The 22,884-nt window shown below is 40.9% G+C and overlaps 1 protein-coding gene across 1 annotated transcript in view; it reads left to right on the forward strand.

The window, feature by feature from the left end:
• Positions 1 to 22,884, forward strand: part of auts2a (activator of transcription and developmental regulator AUTS2 a) — a 327,408-nt gene that overhangs the window by 141,933 nt on the left and 162,591 nt on the right. Inside the window, exon 4 of the mRNA XM_040150804.1 lies at positions 9,180 to 9,281. Coding sequence (XP_040006738.1) covers positions 9,180 to 9,281 — 102 coding nt within the window. The remainder of the gene's footprint in view (positions 1 to 9,179; positions 9,282 to 22,884) is intronic.

Consider the following 22,884-nt stretch of genomic DNA (forward strand, 5'->3'; position numbering starts at 1 on the left):
TTGTTAATGTTCCTAGCTTCCTTTTGTAGAGATCTGATAATGGACAGTGACAGACATTTAAATTGTTTTTCATTGTCTTAGATGGCATAATCAGTGCTGGCAAAGTGCATGTGCTGTCATTACAGATGTGACTTCTGGACAGCTTGGTTCTTTTGATGGGGAGGAAATCCTCCAACCACCAGAAGTGGTAGTAAAGTTAATGCTCATCCCAATAATGACTGTGTGGTAAAGTACAAAGGAAGAACAAAAAACATGCTTTTAATAGGGCAGTGGTCTGCAAAGTTGGAATTGTAAATGTAAATGGGTATGTATTTGACGCACAAACATTATCAGTGGTGACATCCTCCCAAAATTAATTTCCCCTCCAATAACTTTTTTTTTATTTTAAATAGCACACACCATCTTCTGTATTCTACTTTTCAAGGTCAGGTATATCTACGGTATGAATCTGATCTCTGAGGGGAAAGTCAATGGGCGTGGGATGTGTGCGACCTTTAAGTCTCAGCGTAAGCTGCTTCTTCTGAAGCTGGATTTATAAATACAGCTTAAGGCAGACCCTGTCACAACAGTAGGTGTCTGGCGACTAAGAAATCAAGCTAAAGTTTTTTTTTTTTGAGTAATTTATTAGAAACACAGTCTCATTGAAAAAGATAATATTCTGTATTATTCACAGACAGTAGAAACAGAAATCTGAGTTATTAACGGAAAAAAATTGAATAACGCAGTGTAAAGTAGTACATCACTTTTACAATCGGTCGTTATCACGTTTTCTCATCTCTGCAGTTGTGGTATTGCTGAATATTCCCTCTTTCCCAGTTGTATTTGGATCTTTCACATGAGCTTGACTCATAGTGATATTTCCAACAGCACATGTAGGCAGCACCGGAGCAATGCAGAGATTGTTTTCTGTGAGATCCCAAGCCTGTCTGCTGCTTACCAGCCCATTATGGGCACATTTCGGGTTCATTTTTATGACCAGTCGGATGAAAGGGAATCGGGTACACTGTCAGTGTGGTTCCACTGTAATGTAAATGGACAATGTTCTGTCATCATCATGGCTTTATGTGGCATCTTGCATCAGGAAAGTACAGTACGTTGTGCGTCACACGTGTTTTATTTCCTGTCCCCAAAGTCCTGATTATTTCAATTACAATCATGTTGTTTGGCCGTGTTTTTGTTGCCCTTGGCTTTTTGCTGCCTCCCATTACCAGTCAGTTAAAGCAGCCAGAGCAGATGTTTGCTGACATACTCTTCATGGAGCAGGCAAAATCAGGCTTCTATTAATGCAGTGGCGGAGTAGCACTGTCTTGTTTTATGACTTGGTAACAGCAGATATGAATTTCAGAGTGGTGGCTAAATGAGGACGTTTACAGCAGGGATTAGCGATAACAGTGCTGGCCCTGGGCAGGCACCCTGGGGCAGACAAATAAGAAATGTGTAACCTGCCATCAGATTTTACAGCCCCCTGTAAACCCCCGAATAGCAGTGCAGATGGAGCCAAATGCAGGTAAGGTGAGACGCTACCATTCTTATTGGTTTACACTAGCACACAAACCACAGCATGGGGCTTGATAGGCAGGGCTACCTGTTCAGTGAGTGGCAATATCCACCTGCTGACCAGAGATCAGCTTATGACCCCATGACCTTCACTTTAATATCCACTGGGTTATTAGATACTTTAAGTTGATGAGAACTCCCCTGCAGATATGCAAATAGCTGATCACAGATGTCTTGCAGTTATGAGCATTGGTTTCACTGGTAAGGTAATTAATATGAGTGAATGATGTAATGTTTTCCAAAATAAAATGAAAGGGTTTCAGCTCATGTAACCTTTAAATGTTAAGGTATGTACACTATTAATTTAGTGCAGCCTGTGTCTCTTAAGGATTTGAGTGGAATGTCTTTTAATTAATGTCAATTACCTTACACATTTTCCAGCTTTATTTCCTATAATATATTCTAGCCAGGAGTTCTTCCACACTTCAAGGTTTAGCATATTGACACAGGTTTAATCTATTTAGGTTGTCTCTCTTGAATAGCCACAGCCAGGATACAGTGCTCTGACATTTTAAGTGTTTGTATCTTCTCCATCCTTCTAAAAGGCTCTGGTTGTACATTTTCCATTCTTTTGCAGCAACATGTGTAACAGCGAGCACTCTGCTGCTATTCCTGTAACATAAAAGAAGCCTTCTTTCCCTAAACTAGAAGCGTTTGTCTATCATATTACCACCACACATGAGCTGCACACAAGGCTTGACCCAGTGTTAAGTGTCTGCGCTAAATTTCATTGCCTCCATCTACTGGAAGGCCTGCCAATATGCTGGCAGTGAATTCCTGGAGGAAAATAAATGGCAATAAAAAAGAGAAATGATAGCCTCTGCAAGCTGATAGGAGAGGGCTTTTTCTCCACTGTCTTTTTTTCCATGCCGCTCTTTATTGAAGCTGCCCAGCTCGGGGAGCCGTGATTTGGCACACTGGCGGTTACTTTTGTTGGATTTGACTCTGAAAGCCAATACTGAAGTAAGGACTCAGTAGCACAGATTGAAGAGTTGGGGAATCATGTAATTAATTGCACGCAAATTTCTTTGATGAGTAGGTATGTGGTGATGAGTGCTTACCGGGGCAGTTAGAAGTCTGCCCCCCATCCTTTTTCCCAAGTTCCTCAATGTATTCTGGTAAGGAATCTAATGACAGTATCCTCTCGGTCTGCTCTCTGTCCGCTATACATAGGGCATCCGACAGCTCAGGGAATTGGAGGTGCGTAAAGTGGGCAGGAAGGTTATTTTACTGCCACAGTGGGCTACTGCAACAAGATGTTCAGATATGATCTGAGAGAGTAGAGGTCTCTGCTCTTATATCCACACCCTCCCCCACCCCATCCCACCCACACACACACATTTTTCTCCACCTGCTCAGTTCATTATTAAATCTGGGAATAGTCCCCATAACTCAATCCTCCAGACTACAGCATTATATGACCATTTGTGAGAAGGGGGAAGGGTGATTGCGACGCAGGGCAGTGGATGGATGTTAAAAGCATATTGATTTGTCTGTAATGTCGTCATAGATCAGAGATTTATGGCAATATATAAATGCAGCCACAAGCTCTAGTAGCCTTCAGCCTGCGGTGGAGGAAATGGAGTCCTTAGTATGACTGATGAGATCAAGAGAGTGCTCTCAAGCACGTTCTGGCAACCCCCCCCACCCCCAGCCTCCCACTCCTCCTCCACTCAGGATGCTCTCACCCTGCGGCTGCGCTGACTAGTCCTCAGTGGCTGCATATCTTTGCTTTAGCGGCACATTCCAGCACAGAGGCTAGAAAAGTCCTCCTCTGTGGCCTGAGATTGGTTGGAGTGGGTTCATTTGGCCTCACTGATCTCTCCCCTGCAAGAAAAATGATGTCTGACAAGTTCGACAGAGATCACTGCCACACAATGATGCTACTGGATTGAAAGGAAATGGAGCTTCTCCATGGTTACGTATCTAGGTACTGATAAAAACTACTGTGCTGGTTGACAGCAACATCGTAACAACAGGCAAACAGTGGGCTTTGGGATAAACATGCCAAGAATTTTCAATATGTCATTTAGACACACTGATGAAAGAGCAGATGACATCCATGCTTCAAATACAGAGATAAAAAAGAGGTATTAAGGGTTATTTTCACACTGTATGCCTGTGACCTCTTTGCCAAACACAGAATTAACAGTAAACAAATCTGGGGCAATGGAAGCCAAGTACTGATGCTCAGTGACAGGCTGTGAGCAAGGGTGGCAGAGGGGGTTATGGATGATGAGAGGGCCAGGCGGGGCTCCTGTCTGTGGCAGTTAAAGCAGCTGGGCGTCAGAGCCAAGCACAGGGTCAGAGCCAGGCCACACTAGTGGGCTCGCCCACATAGCCACTGTCAGAAAGATGACGGAGCGCCCATCGTTAGCCCCCTCTTACAGGCCCTCAAGAACTCTCAGACCCTCTTTTCACAAAACAGTCTCTTCAGATAAAGCCGTCCACAAATTAAACAGCTCGAGCAGTTTCCAACTGCTGTTGTCAACCAGCCCAAGGTGGTTTTTCTAGATGGGCTCACTGTGAGGCTGATGTGATGTAGAGGTTGGTAGGGACATAATTAACTATGCTTAATGGGGTCTAATGTTTGGCAATGGCATCTCCTAAGGCTATACAAGAGCGCCTGTATAAAGTCGACAAATTCTTCAAGTTGTTCATTGTAACTGCAGTGTCATGAAGCTCCCCAGCACTTTAATAGCCCTGGTATATAGACCTCCAAAGGTAGCATAAAGGAGATATTAATGTAAGTGTAGTCTGTGGAAACCAAGGGGATTTGACAGTGCTGCAGGAAATAGACAATTTATTATCGGCAACACAGTCTAGGTAGTGGATTATCTATAAAACTTTCATGGTTCTCCCTTAGTGGCAAGCAGCCATAAAACTTCCCAAATGAGGGACTTGTTAATTTACTTGTTAAAGCAAATTAAAAATTTATAAGCGCTTTTAGGTAAATGAGATCTTCTTTCATTGCTGCCCTAGTGGGATTCTCTCTGCCAGATCCTGAGAGGACAGGTTAGCTGTTCTGAAAGCCACAGAAGAACAATAAAAGCTGTTAAATTGTTCCAGGTTTTATTACCGCCTAGCTCCGCAGCTGCTGTTGTGCGTAACTAAGGGAAACCAGGAGCTGATGGCTACAGAATCCCACTGAGGCTAGTACACAAAACTGAGTCCAGTTCTCCCTCTGTCTTTTTTTTTTCTTTTTGTCGGATGAGGGATGGGAGTTGGGGGATGGAGTTGCTAGGGCAGGCTGGTTGTGTATGGCTCTGTTTAAAAAGGCCTTTGTGGTTAGAAATGTTAGCAGGCCTACTTTTGAGCTTGATTGCATTGAGTCTGTAGAGCAGCCCTTGAGAACAGGTCAATACACTTGTAAAATTCCACCATGGCAATGGTGAGCACTTTTCAGTAAGTGAGAAAATAACTGACTCCACATGTTCAACACAATGTTGTAATAGCTGTTTTAGTGTACGTTTAAGGGGAACAGTGTTAAATTAGGTACATCATCATTTTCACTCTGATATGGGAATGTACTGTATTGCATCTGCTCGGAATCATTTTTTTGCCAGACACTATTACTCCTCTACAGCCGCTAACAACAATACTGAAATGACAACATTCTATATAGATTTTGTCGTCTTAAATGAAATCTTTTGTGTCGTAAAGACAGGCACCTTGTGCGTCGGTAAACATCTCAAGATAAGTGTTTGTGAAGCATACAAGACATTAAGCAACAACTTTTGAGTTTCATGTGGCAGCTCCAATAATGCTGCTGTGAGGCTATCTGTAGAGTCTGACCTTGAACAGAGACGTTGAAAAGCAAGGTTCTATAGCTATTCCTCATGTACAGTATGTTAGGACTAACTGAAATTCAAGAGTCTGGCGAGTGTATGAGTGAATATTCTATGAGCAGAACGTAGCTTTGGTCAAGGCTAGTCAAGAAATGGCAATCTTCTGACACATTATTGGAAATCCATACCATGGTAGAGCTTTGAACAGGAAGTCACTGACAGTTCATTTTCTTCTATGGTATCTATTTAGATAGGGTTAACTATCTTCTCTGTCTATTGGCGTTTTTTTAATTAGGACATTTTTTTTTAATAGATTATATGGTTGCTTTTATTAACTTCAGTATATCAAACCTTTGAGAAAATAATGGCCTTTTACTGGTCTGTTTTGTATTTGAATCCTTTACTAGGGCTTTCCTCGGCTACAATGCATTTTAGTCACCTATAAATAATAAGATAGTTTTTGACTGATTGATGAAATTATTTGAACAATCAGTCAGATTGTTTGTTGAGTGGTATTGTCTCTCCACATATTAATGCTGCCAACAGAATGAGCAATGTCTCCAAATCTATTGCTTATTAGACCAAAGCATATTTCTGAATTCTGAAAAAGACCAAACATTCATAACCTAAATAAAGAGGCTTTGCTTTAAAATTCCTCAACATAATAAATGCACTAGGGAACTGGTGGATAAGCCCAGGTGTTTAGAAACAGTACTACTGCAGTTGTAAATCGAAATACTGACTAGTTACAGTGGCAACATAGCTATCAAATGAAAACAGATGTTCAACAAAGTGTCTTTGCTGTATCTCCACAGACAAAACAACACTTTATTTAACTGTTCTTTATTTGGGTATCTCTTGAATCGAAGTACCCAGACATTACTGACACATTATAATAATTTGGGGGGATGATCAGTTGTCAGCACTGGACTGTCCAAATAAAGTGTGGCAGTAACAGTTTGAATAGTCACTAGGAACTTAAGTACAGGCGTCTTTTTGTGTTTTTTGAAAGAATGATTTATAACAAATGTTCAATGATTTCTCATACTTGCAAACTGAACCGTTTCATATTGAGGTTTCAGCTATGCTCTTCCAAAGCATCACGCTGACTGCTGATTGAAAACAGTTGTTGATTCTCTACTTCAGTAAATTCAGACTGGTAAGAGAGACAAGGAAGAAAAAAAATCCCGTAACACAGAACAGATTGCAGGAAAACAAGACCTCACTGTTTGGAAATTAATGGCAGATGCACTTACTAGTAGTTTAAATGTTTCATTAGACGCTAATGTCTCGCTGTGTCTTTAATTGTTGTGAAATTAGCCTCTGGAATATTAAAACCATCTGTTTGTTATCTTCCTGCAGGGCCAGTTCTTACCCAGGCTGCGCTGATACAGTAGGGTCATTAAATAAATGCATCCATATGCCTCAACCTGCATCCTAATTAATGTCTTTATGTTGTGGCATCAGTATAGGACACTGGTCTGGGGCATCTGCACACGTCTCATTTTTCTGCCTTAGATTCCTATTGAATAAACTGAAGTGCACTGGTGTTCATTACAGGAAGTAAAACTGAAGCTAAGTTTAAAAAAAGCTATAAAAAATATAGAAAATGACTTGCATGCTCTAACAAGTGGGAGGTATCAGATGAGTGCCATGATAGAATAGGTCACAGAGACAGCCCCAGCACCCACACACATGGGCTTCTCATTTAGATTTATCATCAGACAGCAGGTCATTAAATTTCAGCTTCACTTTTTGATGGCTCTGACCACCAACATTCCCTCCATTTGCTTAAAAAATCCATTAATCACATCATAAAAAGAAATGAATCCATCATCTGAACCTCGGAAAGGGGAGAGTGGATGAAAAAAATACACAAGTCTCTGAAGTAATTTAAGGGAGCTCAAGGGGAAATTAAAGGGAACAAGCTGAGGGATACATTTTCAAATAGCTGTGTAATCAGGTCCCAAGCTATGTAATAGCCCTGAAAGATGAGCCACTCTTTATTGGAATGTCTTTATTAGACATGTTCCTCAGACATTACACACAGTTAAATTTGTGCTAGATTTCTGATTTCATTGAGTACTTTCCCACTGATAAGCCAGAATACAGACGGTGTGATTATGTGGTTTCCCTACTGCAGAGTGAGTTTGATACCACATTGATTAATAACAGACAAATCTCTATATCTCTCCCACACTTGCTTGATGATATTCTTTGTAAGCTTACCATATATTAGTTTGGTTCTGGGCTGGGAATATTTGGTGCAGGAGTCAGCAGCAGCTTTCAGTAAGGTCTGCGTATTTTTGTGTGTGCACATTCATAAATGCATGAGTATGCTGGCATGCACTGCCCAGTGTTGTCAACAGGGAAACTGGCTGGTTAATAAATATTATAGGTCAACATGTTTTGATGAAGGAGCCAAAGACCAGCGCGTAAACAGCATCCCGCGCCCTTTCTTCAAGGATCAGTTCACAGGCCGGTGTGGATGAGATATTATTCACCTTTTCTCTCTAAAAAATATGTAAACTCCCCTCAGACAAACTGGCATTTACAAGAAAAGGAGAGAAAATATGCCCTGGTTTTTGTGGGAACAAAATGTGTTGGAGACAATTAGTGCTATCACAGCGCAGGGAGCATTGGTGTGCATGTGTCTGTTGCACGTGCCGCATTTAGTTCTTGTATGTTCTCCTCTACCTTGTCGCAGCACTGTCTGACCACATAGACATACAGTCATGCACACATGTACGCACGCACATTCAGACACGTGCGCGCACACAGTCAAAAGGGCCCATCAGGCGTTCCCAGTGCTCAGACTCTTATCACGTTCACCACTCTGGCGAATCCGCCCGTCTTCCACCCATCATGCAATTCTCCCAAGGAATAGGATTCTTTTCACACCGCTAATGGCTACAGAAAAGGGAACATTTTCATTTTAATTATCTGCTCAACTCAAGGGATTTTTTGGTATTCCCCCACCATGTGTCCTTTCATCATACTAAATGATGGCCGATATCTTAAAAGGAGAATACAGGACTAGAGGTAAAAAAAACATGTAGTGTAGCTCTTTCCCTTCTCTCCAGAGCAGGATAGAAAGGGAAAAGGAGATTGCCATCATCTTCTAGTCCAAGTTCTGTGTACAGTATAGGCAGCGCCACGCTCTGCTTTTCCTATTAGGTGGCAGAGCAGCCATTTACTATACTGTCCCATAAAGCCAGCTTTTTATGTGCTTTGAAATGAAGCCTGCAGCGTTTGTCTGGTCTGGAAGGAGCAGCATGGGAGCTTCAGAGGACATCAATCGCAGACTTGGACAGGGAGTGAACGCCCTACCTCCCTCCACTCAGCTCCGCACTCCCAAGAACCTTTTATTGTTCTCCAGATTTTGAAGGGCCTCAGATGCTCGCAGACTGGCACATCCTACTCTTTATTCATGTTGCTGCATCTCAAACAGAGTGTCTAGAGGATGACACTTACTGAGCTCCTGCTGCCTCAGCATGTGGTGTCTGCTTGGAGAGGATAGTGGCTCCATTTGAAAGTTCTGGAGGGGTCTTTGTCCCTGTTCTCTATTTCGTGGGCTGAGAGGAGTTTCATACTGCGAGATCAGATGGTGTCTATCATTGGCAAGCGGAGTGATGGGCGCTGAATAGGCTCAGAAACATGACAGATTTACAGAGACAGCACTGTAGCTCCTGCCAGTTCTCACATATTCATGAACCGATTTCTGTAGGATTTCTTTCCTAGCCAGCGTTATCCATGCCGAGCTGTAAACTGCTGCGTTAACAGTTTTGCTTCACATTGTTAACCCTTGGTCTCCTTGTGTGTTGTGTTTTGCAGCTGAAGCCAGGGCAGAACAACTGTAAGGACAGTGGCAGTGAGAGTGTAAGTGGAGAGTCCAAGCCTTCCTTCAGGAGCAGCTCCAGAGACAGACTGACAGATGTGAGTACATCAACAAACAAGCTCACTGCTTCAGTGGCAGTTTTTTTTGGCATCTGTTCATAGTCTGACATCTACTAAAAAATAATTTCTAATAATCAAAAACTCTTGGTCATAAACTTATAAGTCATAGATTCATATCTTTGTGTATAGTTAGGACATGGGTTCAGTATTTCAAATATAATACAAAAAAAAACAACTTCCCCTGATGAGTTTCTATTTACCTGCATTATTCAAAGCCCTACTTGTTTGTTAAAACAAACTATTATATATCAGCAGTACTTAAAAATCATTATTAGAAGAAGAAAGGCAGCTCCTAACCAATGTTGAATTCACAATAAAGTAAGTTATGGACATTTGTGATAGGTAATGGTCAGTGGGGAAGTACTCATAGTAGTGGTAAAAGTTGTACAGTTGGTACAAATGTCACAGTTTGTATTGCTTTGAGAATGATCACAATGTTTGCATTCATAATTTTTTTATTTTTTTTATTTTTCATGATATATTTTACGTAAGGAAGTAAAAGTTTACCAATTTATAAGCAAATTAACCTGCTAGAATTATTCCTTAGTTGCGTTGCTTATCAGCACAAATGTTTCAAATTCTACTACAGTTTCATATTTCAAGTCATTTTGTGTGTATGGCCTTGCTGCTACAATATGTCACACAGCCAAAAGGTAAGTTATTAATGTGATCGAATCAATTTATTCAAGATTTCTTTTGGTCTTAAATAAATAAAATTCCCCCTCAACAGAGCCCTAAGTGCTAAATCTTAAACATTCAAAGTGCACTCTTGGAGTTTTTCAGGTAAAGAGCACTATTTGCGTCCTGCACACACACACACACACACACACACACACACACACACACACACACACACACTCTCTCTTCCTCTCTCCCTCTCTCTCTCTCTCTCTCTCTCTACCAGAGGTTTTTTTTTATTACTGATACAAAAAAAGACACTACTTACCCCATTCCACGTTCCTTGTGGAGGAGCTGAACAAAAGCATTAACTGACAGAAGAAAGAGCGGCTATGTGTCCCTGCGCCCTGTGACAGTATTCCAAGATGTAAAGCGAGCAGGCTCAAGGGACCTTGCTGCCAGACACCCACCCCTGCTCTTTGATTTGTGTGGAGAATCTACAGCGAAGCGATCAGATATCTGGCCATAATTAAAGCTGTCAGTCGGGAGGCGAGCTAGTCTTTGAGAAAGACATGGCCGAACAACTGAAGCAAAACTGATTCTGCATGTAGCTTTATGATGCTTGACCGGGCATGAAATGAAATAAGTAATTTGATGTTGACAACAGAAATTGAAATGATACTTGCTGATTTCTGTCAGACCGTGCAGCAGTATACCAAGACACATTTTGCTTAAACAATGGAGGTTTGAAAACACTTAACCTATGGATGACTAATATACTTAACTGTGACTGTCTTAGAGAATGATAAAGGCATTCAATTTGTCACCTGTTGTGTCATGATCTTGAATAAGTTAATATTTAGCAAATACTTCTACTACAACGTAGGTATTAAGCAACGACTTATAAAATACAGTATAATTACATAATGATGTTTACTGACAGATACATGCTCCCTCTGTTATTCTGTTTGGTTTTCACAAAACCTTTCAGAATAATGCATGATGTTGCTCCATTATGTTTTCACCCGTGTCTGTTTGTTGGTTTGTGTGTTTATTTGTCAGCAGGATAACTCAAAAAGTCCTGAACAGATTTGCACCAAACTTGGTGGGGGGATGGGGCATGGGCCAGAGAAAAACCCACCAAATTTTGGTGCAGATCCGGGAATTCTTTTCTCACTTTCCTTAACATTGTGAAATAGGGCATTTTTCAACATTTTTGTCAATTTCTCAGGGAATAATGTATGGATCTTCTTGTAGGAAATCTGACATATTGATGGTGTTGAGATCGATGAGTTTGTACGATTTGGTGCAGATCCAGATAAAAATCCGGATCTGGTGGAAGAAACTGCTGAATCCACATTACACACAGAGTTGTTCTTTTTATTAATAGTAAGTAGCAGTGCATATGGCAGCAGGAGCATTTAGGAATGCTAACATCAATATTTTATTCAACATGAAACTAATAAAATTACATGATAACAATAGCGGTGGGTACTTTCTTTTTCCTTTCATTTTGCTATTATAAGAGCTAGACTGACGTGTAGGATTGTTTGGCCTTGTTGGAGGTATGCACTCTACTGAGTGCCACTCTAGTAGCTAATTGCATTGATCACCATGAAGAGACTGTCACAGCTATCTTTGATGGTGCTGAGGAGATTTTGATAAAACAATTGCATTTGGTTGCTATATTGAACATGATATTACATATTGTTATCTTAAAGGGACAAGCAAGAATCTATTAAGGTACTGCATGTAACTATTCCAATATGTGTTGGAGAAGCCTATGCTCTATATAATTGCTTTAATCACTGGTTGATTTTTCTTTGACAACAGTATTATCTGAGTTGGCCACACCGGCCAACCACTTACCTTCATTCAGACCACATTGTTGTGATGATGTGTACTTTGACTCATTATACACTAATTAAACATGTTTTAACAGTTACATCATCTTATAATCTGCCCAAAGTACTGAGTCACCTCCATGTTCCTACAAAGACACTATCACCACTGCTTCACATTCAACTTATTCAGTTTGAATGTTGTATATGAAATCACCCTCTGAAATGAATATAAGTTACAGCCCCAGCCTTTGTGTTTACTTATAGTCATTTTATTGGAACATTATCCTAAATTCCAAATTATATCCGTAATTCATTTGAGAATGTTTTCTCAACCAGAATCTACTTTCAAGACCCCTGACTTGTTCTCAGGAAACATCTGTCCTTGTCCTTATAATCACTTCCACCTGAGCTGGCATTTCAGCCACTCAGTACGCTCTGGAGGATAGAAGGAGCAGTAGCCCTGGTTCCCCCTGCTTTGTCTGGTCAGGACACCCCACAGGAGACTGAGAATGTCTTCACAAGAGCTGCTGAAAGCTGGGCAGTATATAGACAGACTTTTAGACTCCCATGTCACTTTTGATGGTCACGCTGTGTGAGGCTTCATCTTTGGTCCCCACAGGTTTCTGAACAAGTCCCCTCCAGCCACAGTGTAAAAACCCACTTCACAAGTTGCAAGAGGTGCAAGTCGAAGCTTTTGTAGGAGATTTCTTCTCCCCAGACTGAAAGAAAGAGGATAAAGAAAATGGAGAGAATATAAAAATGTTTGGCACTGAGATTCTTTGGATTTTTTTTTTTTATGATTATGAAATACAGCTGATTTCCTGCAAAATAGTATTTTACAGTTAAAGACAGATGTATGTCCAGGTGCCTGTAGTTTTTTTTCTTTGCTATGGCAATCCATGTGCTTGTTGTACTTGATGTTAAAAGGTACCATATTGTCGAATGTGAGAGTTCCATGTCCCTTTTGATTATGAAGCAGGTCTAGGTGCTATATAAATACTGTGAAAGTATCAAAACGCTCAGTCCATGCAGAAATGCACATAGCCCATATCCAGAAACTTTGTGTTAAAATGAGCTGTGAGAACTTTCGTAACTTTGTGATGTCGCAACTGTACAATAACCACCCTCAGCCATGCACCCAGCAGGGCCCACTTGCACCCACTGTCCAACCGTTTTTTGTTGTTTTAGCTTTATTAACAACACAACACCAAGCCGTCATTCCGTCGCTGAACTAGCAAGCTACAAGACGAGAAAATGTCGAGGAAACACTGCACAATTATTGGATGTCAGGAAGCCAATATATCATGCACAGCCTTCCCAAGGAGAGTAATATTAGAGACCAGTTTGATAAAGTTTATTTTTTCTGAAATGCTGGAGCATTTTAGCCCACATTTGATTGTCTGTTCGGCTCACTTCCGTGCTAACTTACCATCGTCACTTGCATTTACCAGTGAGTTTTACCAGGCTACAGTAGTAGGCTACAATCCGTTACCTGTATATTTTATATATATATATATAGACACACACACACACAGACACATAAAGAAATATACACTCTTCCCCTAAAACATGAAAACCGGTAACTGGTTTTAGGGTTGTGGGTAATCAGTGTTTATCATCTTATGGATATCAAAACTTCAAATAAAAGACCGGAAAAGTGTCAGAGATGAGATCTTTAAAACTATTAACTGCACAATGCAACTAGACTGCTAATGTGGTTAAGCTGCACAGAGATGCTCCCTCACAGTGCGAAGACAAAGAGAAAGCATCTTAGTCACTTGTTAGTTCCAGGGAACAGTGTGAGACAGGAGCTAGCTTGACCCAAACTGTTCATTAGACCAACGGTTCGCTAATGGTATTTGCTGTAGCACTCCCTTCCTCCATGGAACAACTACGGTCAGATGAAGCAGATGAACTGAGTTTGCCGACCTGGCACTGGCTGGCAGGGAGATAGAGGCCAGAGGAGGTCAGAACTGGCAGCCTCCTTTCTCCCGCTCTTCTTCCCTCCTCACTCCATCCTGCCAGCTCATTAAGGCCTACAAATGGCACATCAGCTTGGCTGTGTTTGCCTCAACCCCAAACCCTAGCTAAATTGGCAGGCTTAGCCGCATTTGCTCTGAAGCACCGGGTTCCCTTTTGGGTTTGTTTGAAACTGACATGGCAGCTACCCCCCACATCCCCCCCCACACCCCACCCCCTCAGTCTGGGTGGCAGGCATTAAGGCAGGCAGCAGTCCTGAGCAGAGGGAGTCTGCTGGATCAGGGAGGGCAGGGAGCTTGGGATGATTCACTCCCGTTTAGTCTCTGCGGCAAGGGGTGAAATGCCATCATTACCCGGCTGCCTATCAAATAAATTGGCAATTACGGGCCTGGGATTGCGAGTAAACAGCATGTTACTTCTTTTTTTTACATCCAAGGCTCTTGATGAGAGGCGGGTGCAATAGAAAGAGGCTCCGAAGTAGTGGGTCAGAGCCCGCCAGTCAGTGTTAGCCAGCCTGATGAGAGGGACAAGAGGCAATCTATAATGAATGCACCCCTATATTTCAGTGGCCATTTTTATAGTCAGCCAAAGCTTCCCGTTGTGTCCTCCTCCTAGCTGTTCTATTGAATAAATTCTGACTGTCAAATCAAAAGATATAACACTATCTCATGTTTTTGGATAACACCTTTTATATAGTATAGTGTAGAATGCCTACTTTTACATAGGGTAATGCTTTGTGTGTTGGCCTGGGGTGGGTTGTAAAATTACTATTTATACAAGCACTTTATTGGTATTACTCCAGACAGCTTTGCATGCTGTTTTTTCCAACTGAAATGAAAATGTGAAAATTGTTGGTTTCTGAAATCCATACTCATATGTCTTGGTTCCTCACACGAGAAGGTTTTCTTGTGGTGAAGTCTTTGAAAGTTGTTTTGTAATGAAACATCTGGAAGTGATATTGTTAAAAGTCAAGCACATTGTCTACCCATGCTTTTGAAGCGGTTTCAGCCCAAACACAGCTAAAGTCTCTCTGATGGCTAGTTATTACTGGCTTTCCGATGAAAACATGACAGCCTGTTCAGAATCCTGTGTGCATGTGGGGAAACCATTTCAAATACTCAAATTACAGCTTTTGGAAACTGATTAATGTCATAAAGAATATTTGTTGTGGTAAAGATCTCTATTATGATTAAATTTGCTGGAGCATACCAAGACTGCACATAGTGTTTTGTCCTTGACCTTGGAGTACAGGTTATTCCGTAAACTGAACTGAATCACACTGTTCAAGTGAACTGCTTATGTAATGTGGCCAGAGCTGGTCTGCATTACACTATGGCCATCCCACCTCCTCAGTACATTCTCCAATTATTTCCTGACACTCTGATGTAAATGAGGTCGCAGTCCCCCTACATGTCCAGATATGCTGGCCAATTTGCTCCGACACAGAACTAGTAATTGCTTGCATCAATTATCCGTCTCTTTCTCCCTCTGCTTCTCGATAATTTGAAATGTTTCCTATTAGAGACAAGCATTTAGATATGGAAGTAGGAATGTTGTACCTATAATTAGCTCATTATCATGGGATCGTAGTCTCTGCTGAGGCCCCAGTGTGTGCGTAGTGCCAGTGTGAAATGAGCAGCAGATGCCGTGCAGGGATTACTTAACAGTCTTTTTGACTGTTTAATGGCTTTTCAGCGGTGATGTAAATAAATCACTTGTCAGGGCAGATTAAAAGACTAAAGACAAGAGAAGTACAGACATAGTGTTTTGTATTATGCTGTTATCCAGATGTAAATAATGGGGATAGAATGGCACAGAAACACACAGAAAAGGGGATGTTGACATGTCCACACATGCACAAACACACATGCACCCCATATACACGCACAAAAAGAAAAGGATTAGGCTTTATTTTAAAAGTCTGGGTGTGATAGCTGAAATCAGTTTTGCCAGCTTTTGATTTAACACTGTTGAACAACGAAGAGGCCAGCTTGAGAAGTCCTGAGATATTAAATTGACTGATGTCTATTAGGGTATGTTAAGTTAAGTGTTTTACTGCTAAAATCTCATGATCATCCACTTTGGTGATTAACTATGAAATCATTTAAAGCAAAAAGGTTTTGACAGGATGAGTCAATCCTTGATTCATGCCATCTGGGGTTTCTACTAATTCATAAAGAACACCTGGAACATATTGTAGAACATTTTTCCACTGGCTTCCTATCTCTTAAAACCTGTGTGCTGGTGAAGAGATCGTGTCCACAATGAGAGCTTTCCACCTTATTTTCCTCATTCATTATGCCGGGTTCTGTCGCTGACTGCACAGCCAGCTTGCCAGACGATCGAGACACAAGATCACTTAAATTGCCTACACCTTTGACTCTAAATCAACCTGATGAATGGGCTGTCTCCCAGGAAGTGGACATGCATATTACCACCTCTGGCACTCCAAATCAAGCCCCCTTTTCTCTCCTCTCCCTCTTTTTTATTTCTCTTTCCTATTTTTCTCTCTCATTGCCTGCAGTCGGGTTGTCAGGAACAGATTGTGACACTTTGTGACATGGCAGTCAGGCAAAATTATGCTGTGCCTCCATCACCCTGACAGTGCCTCAACACCCGGATGTCCGTCAGGGGCCCGCAAGATGTCATGCTGGATGGCTTGTCTCTACAACTGCTTGGGGCACGCCTGTATCCCTGCCTATGTTAACAAGTGTTTAACTCAGACTCAGCCGCATCTTCTCTCCAGATATATAATTAGAATGAGAGAAGCACAGTGTGATTGTGTGTGGCGACCTCTGGACTGCCCTCAGGTTGATAATACATGGCACTGATTTATCTCTGCTAATTATTTACCACACCTTGAGGCCTTGAACACAAAACCAAACACGCTGAATCAGAAAAACATTGTGACCTTTGCTGTTGTTATGTTACTACATACCCAGCAAAATAAGGCTCTTTAATTGTTGATATTGATACAGAGCGAGGTTGGTGTGATTTTCAGGCTGATGCTGACCGAATGCAGTCTCTCAGTGCTGTGGATGATAAATCTATTCTCATGGAAGATTAATGGACTGGAGAAGTGGTGTTGAATGTCATTGTTGAAGGTTGAAAGTATTGAGCGGCTGAATCCTATCCATATGTTTTCAGGAATGACATAAATAGGCTCAGCCGGAATCCATTTTGACTTATCAAGCTTAAACCAGTGCCAGATCCACACAGCACTTGCCAAGTATTCAGGCTCTGAGGCTTCCAATAACAAATCCTATTCCACGTAATTTCCACTGAAATTGGCCATGGCCATGTGCTGCCACCCTATTTTTGCTTTTGACATGCGTCCCGCAGCTCTTGGCTACGTATTACTTCCGCATTCCCTGTAACCCGACCCTATAGCTCCAATTTTTGATGTCATACCAGGCCCTGGCAAGGGAGTCTCTCCTCTCTTTGTTCCAGCCTTTTCAGCGTGGAGGCTGTTCCGGTGGGGTAAGTTGAATAAGTGGAGCCCGGAGGAATCTCTACAAAGGTCTCACTCTGATTGGATGCATGCAGAGCCCAAGGAGAGAACGCTGGTTGCCATAGCAATGAGAGCAATGTGGGAACTGGCTTGCATGAAGGAGAAAGGGGAAGTGGTGCTTTCTTTTGCAATGGGAGGTCTTCATCGACTGACATTCCTTTTTATGAGTACACACTGGCCAACACGTACGTAAACACACGTATGCAAAGGCACACAAACAGCATTACACGCACCTTTTTACCCCCCAAGGAGAAGCCAAGCTAGAATGCATACTTCAATCACAATGGCCTGGTAGGGGTGTACTCTGGCCCAAGCTGGCAGCCAGAGAAAACACAATCAGACACACCTGGAGTCCAGAACCATCTCCCCCTCATAAACATGATTACTGGCCATTCACTGCTACATCTCGCTTACCTCTCCTGAGCCAACAAATCATCCTTACCCTATGTCCTGGCTCATCACAGCCACTATAAACAAAGAAATAATGGACATATATCTCTATCTTCCTCTATGTATATTTTTTGTTGCTTTCATTCGTGTCTAGCTTGGATTTAATTGTCTAACCCATAATATTCAGGCCACATGAATATCCAAGGGGTGATGCAAACCTGTCCAGGGAGCATATGTCTGTGTTCATGTGTATGTTTTATATATAAGAATCCCTGTTGTGTGTATGTTTGTATCAGAGACTTTAGCTTCAGGGTGTAGGAGCTGTGTGGGAGGGTTGAGTTTTGTGTGTGTGTGTGTGTGTGTGTGTGTGTGTGTGTGTGTGTGTGTCGTGTCAATTCTTATTGAGGTTGTTTGAGGGGCACAAGGGGCTGAGAATCCTATGTGCGGATTACACAGGAAGGCCTGCTGGTTCACGAACCCAGTCCGATATGTCATGTCTATAGGCCAAACACAGCAGTTGAATATACATCTTCACTCATGCATGTGATCCTGCTGCCCCTGAGGGCTGAATTGAAATCAAATGGAATCGTAAGGAACCTGGAGAATCACAACCCTGCTTCTCTCCTCAAACAGCATCCTTTTTTGTAAATCCTGAAATGTGTGTGATGAAGCCATAATTCGCTTTTCATCACATCTGAGTCGTCTGTAGACAATTTTCAAAAATGTCACAAAGAATTATTATTATCCACTTTGTATTTTCTATTTATAAACAAACTATGTGATATATAATAAGAAGATGTGAAATGATCTACAATACTACAAAGATGGATGTCCATTATTGTAAAATACAGCATAAAATCTGTGTGTTCCAGGTTCAAATGGTCCATAATCTTTCCGCTCTAAAATATGTTATACTCATTACACCGAACATACTCTGGAATGTTACCAAACTGAAAAATACCATAGACTGCATTGTAGTATTAATGGATTTTTATCATGCACATATATTGCATATGAAATGTGTCCGTCAATCTCAATTTACGTTGTTGTTGAATTACAGTTTGTAAGGACAACAGTCAGTCTACACTCAATACCCCATAATGAAAAGGCGATAACAGAATTGACAAAATTTACATAAGTATTCAGTCCCTTTGCCTTGACACTTGAAATTAACCTCAGGTGCCTCCCATTTCTCTTGATCATCTTTGAGATGTTTCTACACTAGCGCTGTCAAAATTGCCCTTAAATGAATTTCGATAATTCCTTCTAAAAAAAATACATAGGTTTCCACCCGAATATCTATTTTGTGCATTATGAACAGACCAATATGAGAGACATAACTACTTGTATAGGTATGGTTATTTCAACATAAACATGTCTTTTAAAAGCGATACATACCTACACATTACAAAATAAAAAAATAAAATAAATAGGTTAACTGTATGGCTAACTGTAGCTTACATACCTTGTATACGACTTTATATCAAGGTTCCACAATTTTGCTTACTACTGACAAAAAACTGAAATATTTCCAAACAGGACTTTTTAAATTCATTGACAGGCCTTTTCTACACCTTGATTGGCGTTCACCTGTGGTAAATTAAATTGATTGGACATTAATGCTATCACATGGGGGGTCGCTGTCATCGACAGAGAGAACTTTTTCTATAAGACAGTATCCTGTGTGGATATGTGTTGATTTTAATATTCATATATGCTGTCCTGCTAATGCAGATGCCTTCTTATTCTGTTTTACACTCCGTAGGGCCTACCCATGATAAGGGCCACACTCTGGATCTTGTTAATATTCATATTCTATCATATGGCCTGAAGATCAATAGTATGGAACTTATTAATTTCTGTGTATTCGATCATCTTAGTATTGTGTTTAATTTGTAATGTCCTCCAACTCCCAAAATTACATTGGCCCCCATTCACTCTCGCATCATTAACTCAACAACAGCAAATTTCATATACTTTTTCAACCCTCTCATCTGATCTGCCTTTCCTCCCTGATACTGACCTTCTGGTAAACTCCTTTAACACATCTCTGCCTGGCAACATTGGGTTCAGTTGCCCCAGTCAGAACCAGAACAAAAATAATCTTCAAAAGTCCCCCTGTGGTTCAATGACCAAACCCATTCCCTGAAGAGAGAGGTATGCAAAGTGGAATGTAAATGGAAAGCTTGCAAACCTTCATTAGGAGCTTAGGAAAGATTTAATGAAGAAATACAATGCTGCAGTCAATGATGCGCGAGCAACTTCCTTTTCCACCTTGCTTTCTCGGAATGCCTAAAATTCAAAAGTACTGTTTAAAATACTTGACCGGATTGTTGGTGCCAGCTCTAACATTAACTTGCCTTCATCACATGACCTTGTTTGAGCAGTTTGAAATATTTTTTACTGATAAAATTGAAAAAATTAGATCCAAGACCAATAGCACCAACCCTAACAATTTACCTGTCCCAGAGCCAATAACTCACAGATTATTTCATGTTTTATCCTTCAGCTCTTTTACATCAGTTTCTCTATCTGCATTGATTGATATGGTAAAGCACATGAAGTCTTTGTTTTGCCCCTTGGATGGGATCCCTACAAGACTAGTGAAGGAGACTATGCCCACTATTGGAGAGGTGGCTCTTCTTAAAGTTTGTAATCACCTTCTATTGGCTGAAGATGCTTCTGATTGCTCCATCTTATTTATTTTGGAACTCAGTGTTGCTTTCAACACAGTCGATCATAACATACTCATTGACAGACTGGAGAAGTGTGCAGGAATTACTGATGTGGCCTTAAATTGGTTCAGGTCCTACCTATCTAATAGATGTTTCTCTGGCTCAGTTTCACCCCCCACAAACCAATTATGTGGTGTTCCCCAGGGTTCAATTCTACGTCCCATTTTATTTTCTATCTATATGCCACATACCTGGTGACATTATCTGTAATTATATTGTCCACTTTCACTGTTACGCTGATGACACACAGCTCTATCTCCGAATCAGACCCAGTGACCAGTATAACATAGCAACCCTCCACAGCTGTCTTGCTGAAATAAAATACTAGAAGTCAGATAACTTCCTCCGATTAAATATTACAAAATCTGAAGTCATTGTACCTTGTCCCCTGCAAAAAGAACTCAAATCATGGAAAACGTAGGTGAACCAGTAAATTATGTTAAGTCCTCAGCCAAAAATCTTGACGTAATATTTGATTAGGAAGAAATCAAATATAGAAAGAAAGTTGTTCAGTCATATTCTTTTAATTTAAGAAATATAGCCAAGGTGAAGTCTTTTATTTTAGCCACAGGTCTGGAAAAACTCGTCCATGTTTTTATTTCTTCCCGCCTTGACTTGACTACTACTATATACCTTTCCGGTAAGAAATCAATCCATTGCCTACAGTTAGTTAAAAATGCTGCAGCTTGGGTCCTAACTAAGACCAAAAAATCTTTTCATATCACCCCTTTTTTAGCAACTTTTTTACTGGCTGCCCGTTTATTTGATGATTGATTTAAAATTATTTTAATTACTTTTAAGGCTGGGCATGGGCTGACCCCTCCCTATATTTTTGAGCATTTACCCCCTATGAGCCAGGATGCAGTCTGAGATCCTCTGGTAGTGTGTTGCTGGCAATCCCAAGGTCTAGGTTGAAAACCAAAGGGGACAGGGAGCCTGGTCAAGGTTGAGGGAAAGCTGAACAGTGCAAAGTACAGAGATATACTTAATGAAAACCTTGTCCAGAGCGCTCAGGACCTCAGACTCAGCCGAAGGTACACCTTCCGACAGGACAATGACCCTAAGCACACAGCCAAGACAACGCAGGAGTGGCTTAGGTACGAACAACTATGTGAATGCCCTTGAGTGGCCTAGCCAGAGTCCTGACTTGATCCCAATCAAATATCTCTGGAGAGACCTGTCCACCAACGGTTCAACCTGACAGAGCTTGAGAGGATCGCCAGGGAAGAATGGCAGAAAATCCCCAAATCCGGGTGTGCAAAGCTTGTCATGTCATACCCAAGAAGACTGGAGGCTGTAATTGCTGCAAAAGGAGGTTCATCTGAGTTCTGAGTCTGAATACTTTTGTCAATGTGATATTTCAGTTTTCCCTTTTTTAATCAATTATTAAACATTTCTAAAATTCCATTGTCACATGGTCATTATGAGATATTGAGTGTAGATTGATGAGGGAAAAAAATAATTTAAGCTATTTTAGCCTAAGTCTGCAACATAAGAAAATGTGAAAAAAGTGAAGGGGTCTGAATACGTTCTGAATGCACTGTATCATTGCATGCTAAAAATCTTTGTTGCAAGTAAGTTGCAGGGTAAAAAGCATGTAAGCAGCAAACACCAGGCTTAGAAAATGCTATGTTAAGTAAAAGTACGTATGATGATTACGGGCTTTACTTAAGACCTTTAGATGCACAAAAATAAAATGGAAAAAAAGGTTAATTTTAAAAATAAAAACTGTATTCTGATTAAATCATCAATTATCAAATTATCCATTTAATTTCTTAGCTAGCGCTAGACTCAGCTCACTCTGGACTTTATTGACAATGATAAATACATATTGTAAAACTGTTTTCTGTATAGGAATACTGTTACTGTTAATACTTTGGCAGTTAAAACTTCTGTTATTTGCACACTATATAATATGTTATTTTAAAACTAGCTTGCATTCTAAAATTCTCTAATCACCGCTTTCACTTTTGTGTTGTGCCTTCTGCACAATGACAATTGGGGAAGTTAAGAAAAATACTGTAAACATGATGATAAGCATGGAAAATGTGTTCCATGTTTTTCTTTTTGACAAGCTACACTTTACAACACTCAGTGCATAAAAGACATTCTTTTTCCCTTGTGCTGGAGAAGGGCATGTTCTGTCTTATTCAAGGCCTCTGCATCTGGCAGGATTACTGTGAGGCACTGGATGTCACATCACGTCTATTTCAGAAGCCAGTGCAATTTCCCTTAAACCACAAAGCAACAGGGCCAACAATAAATAGATACTGTAGATAGATGGACAGACAGACACATAGATATACCAAAAAAGACAGAGAGATAGTTCCCCTGGAAGTACAGTTGCAGAAGATTATTCCAGAGACATTATTTCCCTCAAGTCATGGGCTTAAGTCAAATTTGGAAGAGAAATGAAATTGCCAGCAGTGAAAAACCAGACTAGGTTGGAGTTCATGAGTAGAGAAATAACATTTTCATTTGTTTCTGCCCCAGTGGGAGACGAG

Source organism: Xiphias gladius, chromosome 17 (assembly GCF_016859285.1).
Source record: "Xiphias gladius isolate SHS-SW01 ecotype Sanya breed wild chromosome 17, ASM1685928v1, whole genome shotgun sequence".
NCBI lineage: Eukaryota > Metazoa > Chordata > Actinopteri > Istiophoriformes > Xiphiidae > Xiphias > Xiphias gladius.